The sequence below is a fragment of the Acipenser ruthenus genome, chromosome 40 (assembly GCF_902713425.1).
Source record: "Acipenser ruthenus chromosome 40, fAciRut3.2 maternal haplotype, whole genome shotgun sequence".
Classification (NCBI taxonomy): Eukaryota; Metazoa; Chordata; class Actinopteri; order Acipenseriformes; family Acipenseridae; genus Acipenser; species Acipenser ruthenus.
In genome coordinates this window covers 1,261,036-1,274,001 of record NC_081228.1, presented here as the reverse complement: position 1 = coordinate 1,274,001, position 12,966 = coordinate 1,261,036, and the positions used below count along the sequence as shown (strand labels likewise).

The 12,966-nt window shown below is 42.5% G+C and overlaps 1 protein-coding gene across 3 annotated transcripts in view; it reads right to left on the bottom strand.

Moving 5' to 3' along the window:
- Positions 1–681: 681 nt before the first annotated feature.
- The window catches only part of LOC117397484 (zinc finger and BTB domain-containing protein 16-A), an 89,307-nt gene continuing 77,022 nt past the window's right edge, over positions 682–12,966 (bottom strand). For all 3 annotated transcript variants that reach the window (XM_059010405.1, XM_059010403.1, XM_059010404.1), the window contains exons 5-7: positions 6,670–6,840; positions 3,053–3,220; positions 682–1,707 (exon numbers count right to left, since the gene is read on the bottom strand). In XM_059010405.1, the coding sequence (XP_058866388.1) occupies positions 1,478–1,707; positions 3,053–3,220; positions 6,670–6,840 (569 nt within the window). In that variant the 3' untranslated portion in view covers positions 682–1,477. The remainder of the gene's footprint in view (positions 1,708–3,052; positions 3,221–6,669; positions 6,841–12,966) is intronic.

Genomic DNA, 12,966 nt, shown 5'->3' with positions numbered 1-12,966 from the left:
CTGCATTTTGAAGGCCAAAATGTTTAAAAACACATTTTGGTCTCTTCCGTATTAGCATGAAAACGGTTTTAGTGTATGGATGTTATTCATGAATTGCAAACCCTGTACTGAAAAAAAAAAAAAAAAAACACATTTTGCATTTGTGTTTGTCCTTTTTTGACACGAGCCAAAGTGTAAATAATAATAGTAATACATCTCTGGTACACACAATATTTAGGGAGCAAATGGGGAATTCTGAAATAAGGGAATAGTTTCTTTAAAAAAACAAGCAAACAAACAAAAAACAGACAGACAGGCTGTACTCTGTTTTATAGATCGGGCCAAAACTTGCCTCCCTGTTTGTAGTCATCATGTACTTCCAAGGAGGTATTGTGAACGCTGCAAACCGGGAATACTTCAGTTGCTATATAGGAGTTCCTCACAATACTGAACAAGCTCCTAGTGCTACGGTATGGGCATGACAGTCGATATTAACAGACTGCTGTTGCTGTACCATCACTTTCAGAACCAGCGAAATGGCAGGACTTTACAAGAAATGTCACGCAATCAAGAGGAGGAGGAGGAGAAGAAGAAGTCGGGTTTTGAGATCTCCTTGACTTTGAAAAACATTCCATGTGTGTATTTACTGATATATGAAATCATAACCCTGAACATTTATTAATTCACACACGGGGGGGGGGGGGGGGGGGGGGGGTCATTTCATATTGCGTAACTTGTTTTAAAATGGTATACGAATTCCCACCACTATTCTGGGGACAGCCGTTATACGAATCATGACACATGGTAAAGGCTGCAAGCATTGGGGATTTAAGTGCTCTCGGTATCCATCTGGGGCATGTCCAGCAGGGGGAGCCTTATTCAAAGCATCCACAGCGTGTCATAACATAAGCCACGATGAATAACAAAGACAATCTGCCAGCAGGGGAGGGGTTATTTATTTAACACTGTGTGGGGCTGAGCTACCCTTTCACTTATTACTGGTCAGCAACAACAACAAGGAGTCAAAACACACCTCAAAACAAGGACTGCCACAGCCAGTACAGACCCATCTTTCCTCCCTACAATCTGGGCACTGGCTCAATACTGGGATCCTGCTCTGTTTTGATCTATTGGCTGTGGGCTATTGGCACAACCTTGTTTTGATTTTCAAACCTTAAAAACTGGCAAGCTTATCATAACCCTCTCCCGGGTTCTGTGAAGTTAAGAAAGAGACTTGAAAGCATGAAATAGTTGTTGTTATTCCACAAGTACTTACAGAAATCCTATGTTGTTTGTGTGTATCTGTGTGTAATTCAGTATTTTTTTTTTTTTTTTTTTAAGCAGTGGTCAGTTCTGCAGAAAGTGCACACCTGAAAAACAGGTCACAATTCCCCCAGTCTTACAAACCGAGCCCTCCTTTTCCCTCCTTCCTTTTTATCCTCTGCCCAGCCCTTTCACTTGTACTATTCTGTTCCCCATCTTCTCCTTCTTGTTTCGCTCAGACGTAGCACAGATACAGGTAGGTCTTCTCTATCCTCCAGTCTGGGGGCACATCCTCCGGCTTGTGTCCCTTCATGTGCTTCTGCATGGCGGAGAGGCTGGGACAGTACTCCAGGCAGATGGTGCACTGGTAAGGGGAGGCTCCGTTGTGGGTGCGCAGGTGCTTGATCATAGCGGAGTAGTCGCGGGAACGCTGGTGGCACAGTTTGCACTCAAATGGTTTCTCTCCTGCAAAACACAAGAGTGACAGCGAAGGGGGTGTTAAAGTCTCCCGCGAACCGCCAGCGAGCGCCTTAACCACAATGCAAAAGAGTCGGTATGGTCTGCCTTCAACCGTCCAGCCTTTAACCTCGTCTCACCTCGTCATCCGTCATGGCAGTGTATCACACAACACTGCCCATTACACAAGCATGATGTGGGAGGTCCTGTACAGTTTGAGCATTAGCTTGACAAAACACTCCCCTCCTGTCTTCACAGTGCCTCCCCCATCACTATTTCACATAGATATATAACTCACATTTTCATGATTGCTTTTTAAACTTATCCAATATTTGGCCAAAAAACACAACACTTGGGTCTTCTTGTATAGGCAATAACAACTAGTGCAATACTCCTAACCCCTGCTCTGCGATTTCCTCGATCCCCACCCTTTGCATGTGAAATCTACACCTCTCCATCACTGCTTCCACTCACCCATCTTGTCCTGTCTAGTCTTGTTTACCCCTTTATGTAAATCCCCATGGATGTGCTCACTGTGTACCCTCTCCATCTTGCACCAGTCACTAAAAACAGCACAGCCCGAGCAACACCGACAATAAACACACAATAACTCCACTGGAAAACAGCAGCCACAGATTACACAGCAATAATGAATTGCAAATGCAACCCCAAATATTGATCCAGCATTGACAATGGGCTGCCGGTGTCAATGATTCATCAGCTTGTTCCTTTACACGCCAGTGGCCTTTGCCGTCCAGCTTGTCAGAGTTCCTGTTATCTACACACAGCCTGTTCACTGTGGAGACCCTCACCACAAAAACAAGCCAATTATTTGACAGACTTCCTCGACAACCCAAGAAGATGAACAGCTGCTTTATCGAATGGGAGAGAGTGCTGAAATCTGCCAGCGCCAGGAGACATGTGCAGAGATCAAAATCAGGCACACAACCTAATATTGTACATGCAACGAGACTACGTTTCTTAATCATATACTGTATTTATTATTAACAGAGAACCAAGGGTTACAAATTATTTCAACTTTTTTTTTTGGTTTATTTGCTTGTTTAGTTTCCTTTTAAAAAGCTAACAATAAAACATGGCATGTTGATAGTTGCTACTAACTGGCACCTAATAACTTCCTGTACTGTAGGTCAGATTCACCCTAGTGGTCTAAATTGAAAACTACACATTGTGACCTACAGAACAAGTTCTTAGTCAAACCTAACAAAAACGGAAATGCCCACTACCTTTCCTGTTTGTAAACTGCAGCACCCTGTCCCTGCCTCACGGTCTATGCCGTCTTGTATCCTGGGTGTAAGCACTCCCAGTCCCCCCGCCAGTGCAGCGCTCTTACCTGTGTGCACACGGTAGTGGGTCTCCAGCTGGTGTTTGAGGCTGAATTTCTTGCCACAGCCGTTGCACTCGTAGGGTTTCTCTCCGGTGTGAATGCGCTTGTGCCCCTTCAGGGTGCTCTCGTCCCGGAAGCAGCTCCCGCAGAACTCACACTCGAACGGGTGGTCGCCTGGGGACAACACAACAGCAGTGACGACAGGACTGTCACCGGCCTCAATCTCCTGGCTTACATTCAGCGCACACTGAGAGATGCTTGCCGTTTTATTCAGATAATCCCCATTACAACATTTGGACACTGGGTGGTAGTAAATGATATGTAAAAACCTTATCAGTATAATAATAATAATAATAATAATAATAATAATAATAATAATAATAATACTACTACTACAAGCTAACAGTTAAAGGGAAGTCAATTTAGCCAAATTTGAATCCTGGTTGGGGATCTGAATCCCATAAAGAGGAGATAATATAATTTTGCATTCATCCTTCGCAGAAGTAAGCGTACAAATTGAAATGCAATACACTAATGGAACTAACCGACTGTACGGACACAGTGTATCGTTGCACACAATCCAACTACTGTGGCTTTTAAATGATGGATTTGTGTTTGCGTAAATACAGAATCAAATCTAAAGCAGTCACACAATTGAACAATGAAATCCAGTCTACAGACTTAAAGCCCTGCAGCAACAGAAACCATATCTGAACACCTATTACTGTTGACCTAAACCAGGGGAGCATTGGCCTTTGTAAAAGGCAATGTTAAGAGCCACAGGGAGTATATTACAGAAGCCGTCTCTTCGAGGTTAGTGTAAATCACATGCGTCTCTATCTCAGGGAGGGGGGACTGTACCCATCCAGACAGGGAACACAAGTAATGGATATTCAAATGTCAATAATCAGAGCTATTATGATACGTGCAGTCCCTCTCCTGTGCCTGGCCCTAATTGCTTTCCTGTGTATGACTCGAAGCTGCCCATATATCATTTTCTCCCTGCACAGATGCGAGACGCTGCCAGGCGTGTAATGTTCTTGATATTTAATGCATTTTACTCCACTGCTGAAGGTTTAAGTCATCAGCAATGACCTACGCGTTTCATTATCCCTGCTGTCCAAACTGCATTCGTGCTTGGGAATAAATTGCATTTCTCGTTATGTACTGTCATGCTTGTGCTCCCACTTCTCCTGTAAAGAGACAGTGTCAGTTTCCTGGGGTGCTTTTATAGATGCACCTAAATGCTCTGCACATTTAAATGTGCGTCCCAGCTTACAGTGATTTCGCTTCGGCTGGAAGAAGGAAAGGGGGGGGGGGGGGGGGGGGGGTGAAAGAAAAAAAAAGAATCAATCAGACTGACAGTCTTCATTTGTTGGCATGAAGTTATCAGTGCCTCCGTCTAAGAAATTCTTCGTTTCCCTAGTCTGAAAGAATGCAGCTCTGAAGCACTAACACAAACCAGAATGTACTGTACTTCTGTCATGTACTCGAGGTGAATAATAATGAAGTATCCTGGATGCTTTACCTTGCATTAGTTCTAGGAATCCAATTTAATCCAAACGTATGTCAAAAGATTGCATATATTTAGCAGCTCCACAGTAACAGGGTATGTCAAGGCCATTTATATTTACATGCACAATTTATAGGCACGGCTTTACTTTATTATACAATACAACATGAAAATAAGCTCAGTTACTCATCATCACAGCCTATAAAAACTGAACACTATTCTTTCACCTTGGATACAAAAGCACTTGAAATGCGCATCAAGTCAAATTGAAATTAATGGTCTTTTTTTTTTTCTTCCTGTGCTCTCACACGTCGTATTAACAGACTGATAAGGGATGTTAAGAATATTTAATTAAAGAAGATATGATCATGTAAACTAGTAGCCTTGTACATGCCTAACATTTTTTTTTTTCTCTTTGCGCATAGAGCATGGTAATCCTGTCACACACACACACACACACACACACACAATCTTAATAATCTAGACATGGTAATGCAGAACGAGAAGCCAATTCGATTCCCTGCCTCAGGCCACCAATTTGCACCTGCGATCCCCAATGCGTTGCCAGCAGTTTTACCTGGCGGATACATTGGGAGCTATGGCCAAGTGCCACACGGCGGGCTGTAAAAAATGCCTTCTGCACACAGCGGAGGGGTTCATTATGCGATAAGCAGTGTAAATCAGGGATCCATCAATGCCAAAGCCTCCGCTGGCCTGTGCTATCAAACACAGCTGCGAACACAAAACACCCGCCACAGACGGCAAATGGGCTCCGAATAAAACACAAGAAGAGAACAACAACGGAATATTAAGAAGGCAGTGCTGCTCTGTCTGCGGAATGGAAAACGGGATGCAGCCCGGGCTCCATCTTTAGAAGAATCTGTGTGTGTGTGTGTGTGTTTAATCCACTTTCACACCTCATCACTAATACTGCACATACCTAACATGGCTGGATGATATAGGGAGTAGTGTTATTAATAATGTGGTTAGTAACTGTGTCAAATGGTACCTAAGGAATCAGAATTCTGAAGGAAATAAATATATATCTGTACACAAGGACTGCTTTTTCAGCAGTGTGCTGTCTCTCTTTACAGCACAATCCTTAGTGTTTTTTTTATTTTATACATCCCTTTTTACTACTATTTATCTGGCTATACAGGCACATGACTGGCTCATCCATCTTTTACTGTAGGGTGTTACATATATTTATATATACTTGAGTTTTAGAAAGCCAGTAACGTTTGACTGTCCACTCAAATATGTAACTATGGGCAGGTGGCTACTGCAATTGCCTGTTGTATTTGGACAGCCCTTTCGTTTAACTGGATCAAGGCTGCAGGCGAAGCAAGGCCAGCTCTTTTGAAACGTCAGTTTCCACCACAGAAACCTTAAAGAGTTCAAACAATCTGCAATCTCAAGGACCCGGCAGGCTTCAACGTGACGTCCTGAACACAGAACTTGGTTTATTTTCTGAAGGAGAAGAGAAGCTTTTAAGCAACACGGTTTGAAATCGATGAGTCATCCTGCGAAAGCCATGTCTCTTTGGTACGTTCTCTTGTTCTCGTGTCTTTGTCTCGATCAATGTTCTCTAGCTGCAGCCGTGCTGTGGTTCCTTCAGTGGTAGCAGACTTGCTCGGTGAGATGAAGTAATCACTGTCGAGCCACTAGGTGGGGGTAGCGAGATACTGTTAAACCTGTAAAATTATTGATACAAATATGTTGCTTGTGTTTGTTCTAAGGTTTAGGGACAAGGGCACATACATACAGACGTGTACATTAGCCCCAACATGTCATGTTTAATAGAGTCTTTACCGGACAGATGCAATAGGAGGTTTGGTGGTCCAGTGGTTTAAGCTTGTTACCAGGAGGTTCCAGGTTCAATCCCAGCCGCTGACTCACTGTGTGTGACCCTGAGCAAGTCACTCAACCTCCTTGTGCACCGTCCTTCAGAGGAGATGGAAAAACCAAGGTCTTATTGCAACTGACTCTGCAGCAGCAGTTGTGATGCATCGTTCACCCCTTGCCTCCAAGTCGCTTTGGATAAAAGGTGTCTGCTAAATGACTTAATAATGTTAGTATTATTAATAATAATATTATGGTAGCTCCTTACCTGTATGGGAGCGGAGGTGGCGCTTCAGGGCGGTGTGGCTGGGGAAGGTTCGGTCGCACTCACTGCAGATGTAGCTCCTCACCCCCGCGTGGACCTCCATGTGCTGCTGCAAGGCCGGTTGTGTCTGGAAGCGCTTGCCACACAGCAGGCAGAAGATGGCCATATCGGACCCTGCAGAGCAAGGCACAAACAGATTCAAACGTTTAGATACGAGGTTTCAAATGCCAGCATAGCCACAGCTCCGTGAGAGACACAGCCAGGCATACAGCAGGAGGAGTGCCTGGTATTCCAATTCTTAACTGGATAGAGTGAATACCTCCCCCCCACACACACACACACACCAGTGACTACATGAAATACTGAAAGAATTTAGACTTCTATTATTAGTACCATAACTTGGGTCCAAAAATAAACTCAAATATCTGCAATGCATGCCAACTCAAATGCTTTACTTTACTAAAACCTTTTTTTTTTTTTTTTTACATTACAGATCTATTTTCATTTCCCCCAGACAAGGTAATAGCGCTGTGCAGTCCACTCATGTTTCTCCATTCCCATATTGCACTGCCGGGTGTCCAATTACCGCATTATACTCATAATAATTCTTTAGAATGTAAATGGTTGTTCTGCTGTTATTTCTCTCCACCGTTTAATGTGTTAGTGGTGTTCCATTCAGTCATTGATAGAGCATCCTCTACTCTCTTCAACACAAGTGGTGCCTCAATTCAGTAATAGATGCATTCCAGTGGTGCATCTGTATTGAGAACTTCCGACAACAGCCTTAGCGGCTCAGCTTCAACGCCTTTTTATTTGCTTTGCACTTATTTGGCTAATGGGCAGGGGGGAAAGGTGTTGCAGTTGCACACTTCTTTCAGTGGAGGTTAGCTCTGAGAGAAATTTAACCAGCTGTATGTTGCCAGTTTACAAGTACAATACAAATAAATATAGAATGCTTTTAAAGCACAGTTGTTTTGAGGTGGGATTCGAACCAGGAACCTTCTGGTTACAAGCCCTTTCTTTAACCACTGGACCATATATTCCCTTAAAAAAACACACACCAGCATTTGGGAGGTAAAGATCATCTTTAAATAAAACAAGCTGCATGACAAAGCAGGCTGAAAACGAGTTTTTCCTGGCTAGCGTACCTATCCCGTGTACGTTTTCGTTCACACACACATACAACTCACACTTTTTCAATTACCTAGCCCTGGAAAACTCAAGGGAAACTTGAGTGTTTAGAACTCAGCTTCTATTTCATCAGTCAATAATGCATCTTTCTAGCAAAGCTGCCACTAATTTAAAAATCTATGAAAAGCCCCGGCTGCGTGTTCATAAACACCAAGGCAAGAGGCTGGCCTCGCTCACAATCAATCAGCATCAGACTGAGCGCTGCAGAAGAAGAAACTAAAAGCAGCAGCACAGCCTTAAATCATTACCGGAGAGGCAGTCCAGAGACACTCGAGCTGAGTACAAATACATACTGACGACCCTCCCCTCCGGCGCGCTCTGCAGCCTTCATCTTTTACTTCTTATCAATGAAAAGGGGCCATTGATTTGCAATGTCGCTGGAGGTCTCCAAGGACAAGAGGTATTAAAATTAGGCCTGAGTGAGTCTGGGGCTTTAGATCAACACCTTTGAATAGGTGAGCAGCTTCAGCTGAGGTTCTGGTTCTTGTGGAGATGGGAAAAAAAAAAGCCTATGAAGTCTATTCACATCATTCCAAATCTCTTCCACCTGGCACAACATCACCCCCAGTGGCGAGAGACAAAACTTCCTTTCCTATACTCTTCCAGGGCTGATTGTGGGATGTGTTGCATGTGGTGGTGGGTATGCATTTGGGACCAGACTGAGGCTGTCTGAGCCCTCGACATATGTGATGAGATGCTATATGATGATTCAATCAGCTCATGTATGACCTGATCGACAGTATCAAAGGAGACAGATACCTGGCACAGAATCACATATGGGAAGCCAATACAGGTCCCAGTCCAGTCAAGTGACAACCAACTGGTAGTCTATGCGACATCAATTTAAAAGTGCTTTGCCTGAAGGTCTAACCTATTGCAGCAACTAGCAAGCTCAAGGCAGCATACATAACATTTTACTTCAGAAGACTTTGAAAGGATACTACAGTAGTCAATGGTCTGGTATACACAAATTATATAGGAGATGCTGTACGCTAATCAAACTCTGAAGCAGCAGCTAGTCTCAGGACTTCTGACAAAGGAATGGAGTAGAGATGATGTCACAGCCCTGCACCCCCGCCACACACTCCACTATTGAGAATGTACCTGTGCTCCACTGTCTGTTTATAACGTCACATCAGCTAGCACCAAGGGGCCTTCTCCTTTCTGCTTACAACATTAATTTAATGGCATTGAAGTGGCAGCCAGCGGTATTTAACAGTGCTGAATAGGGCCGTTAATGGAGAGACCTACTTTGAAAGAGAAAGTGGCGCTCTTGCATGATCCTTTATTACCATCCGTTTAAAATCTTCAGTTTAATATGCCCCGTGGAATTCTGCACATGGAGTATTCACAAAAAGAAACGCTCCTGTGTGCAGGAATTGTGATGCACAGGTCAGGCAAGCAAAGTGGGGCTCCAAAGCGTTCTCTTATGGAACACATCTGATTCGCTCCTTCAGGGAGCGAGGAAGGATTGAGCACCTCGGGTGTGTTTTATATAGGTTTGTTTTAATTCAAGGTTTTATATCACGCGATACCCAGTGGTTGAGATGAAACCCTCAGCGTACACATACAGAAGGGTCACTGTAAATATTTATTGTAGCCCATCATTTGAACCCCTTCCCAATTACTTTATATCAGACACACTGGAGTGCATTCAGGATTTTGTTCTTCTGGTCTGCAGACAGTATTTCGTTTCCATGCTTCCTCGTGTGTGTTGTGGCATGGAGGTGTTCCAGTCCGGTCTTGTTACAGTATACACACTGCGTCACACAGGCATGTGTTTTGAAAAGGGTTTATCAAGTCACACCAGCCATGCATTATCAGTGGTTCTGTTTGTGCACATGTACAACACAGCATGTCAAGCTGTTGAAAGCCTGACTGTGAACTGAATTACCTTACATCTGACATGTGCTCAAGACAAGACGGCAATACGGCTACAATAAGAAATTCAAATGCACAAAGAAAATGATTAAAGGATCTGTAGTCACGTTTTTCATTCAGGGTTTGATTCAATGGACCCGAATCACAGTGTGTTTTGTTAAGGGTTGTTTTTGTAAAGCTCATCATTTTTTTTTTTTTTTTTTTGTAACGGTTTTACAGATGATTAATTAGTTTCTCATTTTCCAATTTTAAAACGTTCATTTGTTCTTAAAAACATTTCTTTAACCCTTTGCTCACCAGTGTACAATATTAGGTATGGATACATACCCAGGGCAGTAAAGTGTTATTTAAAAAAAAAAAAAAAGAGCAAGTCCTCAAACTTTGGCTATAGCCTGCTATCTCATTTCTTGAGTCAGCTGTACAAAAATAAATTTCAAGCAACCGGTGTCAAAATGGCTCCTTAAACTGAACTCAAAGCATCATTGTGAAACATCTTGGCAAGGCTAAGCGATAAGCAGTTCTCAAATTCAAGCACTGCATCAATAACAGTATGAATCCCTGCCAACAAATTAAGGAAGAGTTAATGAACTGCAGCATTTAGAAACTCATTACCTAAAATTGGCCATTAAAATTAGCTGCCATTATGGCAGTGGTGGTAGTAATAGCAGAAGTCGTTAAGAATTTAAGCGGTTTTAGTTTAGTTAAGCTGCCCCCCACCCCCCCCCAAAAAAAAAAAATACTGCAAAATATAAAAGCCCCTACACCTCCCTCCTCTTGAAGTGGATACCGCACAAGCTCTCCAACCACAAAAAAAAAATTAAAAGAATCAGCAGCCACACAAAGTAAATCCCATGAGGTATGTGCTGCCCTTGTAATCTGGGTTTCTATAAGCCAGCAGGACGGGGTGAGAGGTCAGTGAGACGGAGGCCTCAAAGCACTTGGCCAGCTGTGCAGCCCAGGCACAGAGTCGGCGAGATGGAAGGCAAGGGAGGATAGTGCGGAGCAGCCCCTGCTGGGGTGGGGGGGCAGGACAATAGGAGCAGGCAGGGGAGGAGGAGTTCGAGGGAGGAGGGGGGGGGGGGGGACAATGTGGTTGGACTGCTGTTTCGGTTCCAGCTCCGAATAAATCCTGCTCGGCACTCCGGGAACCTCATTTGTTACAATAATTGGTAAAATAAATAAATAAATAAATAAATAAATGCGTAATGCAGTATTAGTAAATGACAGTATACCTTAACCTGTACTTTATTTACTAATGACAATCTCCACCAAACGCATGCACTTATTTACAGTGCCTCCAGTTATACTGCTGTGAATTATTTTGTACACATCCAGTTTGTACAAGGATGCATTACATTCACTACCCTGTCATGTATATACATACTGCTTGTCTACAGTGCGATTCCTAATTCATACACAACACACTAATCTTTGAATCGGAGTATGTTTTGTGTAACCACCCACAGTCAGGTAAACTCTATCCGCTGTCTAATTAAGGATATGTAAGGAAAACAGGCATTGCACAAAAGAAAATGTATAAACCTCTTCTGTTGAGGTTACTGCTTGTTCCACCTATTCTGCTTTATTAGATATACGTGGAGAAGTTCAAAAAAAAAAAAAAATCTATTAGGTGAAGCATCTCAGTATACTGACAAATGTGACTCAAAATAGTCATTATAAATTAACTAGTGCTTTCAGCTTTTTATTTTCTGTATTGTATGCAATTTACAAGGACATAGGCATAGGTATCCCAAAGGCACACAGGCCCTTTCATTTCCACGGTAACCAGGCTATAGAAGAAGACAAACACCAAGGGGTCTTTCCTGTACTGCATCTCACACAAAGGCAACACACACACACCCCGTCATTAATTTTGCAGGACGTGCAACAGCAAATTAAAATCTAAAAGCTCATGCCGAATAGATAGCGACCAAGATGGAGGGCAGGACTGGTCAAGCTTGTGGAATTAAAGTCTTAGCAACAGTAGGGGCTTGAGCACAGTCCTTTTACTCAGTGTTCAATAATCTCTCTCTCTCTCTCTCTCTCTCTCTCTCTCTCTCTCTCTCTCTCTCTCTCTCTCTCTCTCCTCTCTCTCTCTCTCTCTCTCTCTCTCTCTCTCTCTCTCTCTCTCTCTCTCTCTCTCTCTCTCTCTCTCTCTCTCTCTCTCTCTCTCTCTCTCTCTCTCTCTCTCTCTCCTCTCTCCTCTCTCTCTCTCCTCTCTCTCTCTCTCTCTCTCTCTCTCTCTCTCTCTCTCTCTCTCTCGTAATTAAGAATACAGTACAGTACATGTCACAAAAGGTTGAGAAAGGGGACAGCTGGAGTTAGAGGAGACTTGTGGACGAAAGGTCCCCCCCATTTTTTTTTTTTCTTTTGCCAATGCGGCTAATCCCAGCACAATGGAAATTGGAAATGACTGTTATCACATCAGCACCTTATTCAAATATTGAATATTCACTCAGAATTGAGCGGGTTTTAATACAGGCCCAAAAGTCAAAATGGTAAAAAGCAAAGCTTTTAATCTTAGTGCATGTAGCGCAATATTGTTTCTGAGTGTTGTGTAGCTGCACATTGACAGACAATGGTGAGCACTAACCTTGCAAGGTAGTCTAAGAGGAGGGATAATTGAGTCTGTGAAGCCAGCTGGATTTGAAATGAACAAAAATGATTCTTTGCCACAAATGTTCTAACATAGCACATCAACTGAATGTGCCTTGACAGGTAGAAACATATTTAAAAGTCTTTTTCTTTTCGTTTGACTTGCAAAATCATATCAGTTATTATTATTATTATTATTATTATTATTATTGGCAGGCGCCTTTATCCAAGGCAACTTACAGGTGTTACAGGGCAAACACAATATTTAAATACAGTATACTTTACAGTGAGTGCAAATGATACTACTAAAATACAGTATGAAATAAGATGCAACAAATTAGGATTATAAAATGATGTAGCTAAGTACATATGCAATTACAATTCGTTCGATGTAGTTTTCGCATTTTAAACGAGAGACTATAAACACAGGAAACTATATTAAATTATCCTGGCTCCTAGAGCTTTTGTATCGAACGATTCTGCAAGTCATACAAAGGAATAATGTCATATTAAACTGAAAAAATTAGAAAAAAAACAGTAGCAGAATGACATCATCCCAGTCTAGACAATAAAAATATTATAAAAAATATTATACAAGACATAGTGTTCTCTATTAAAAGATTATTACTTGAG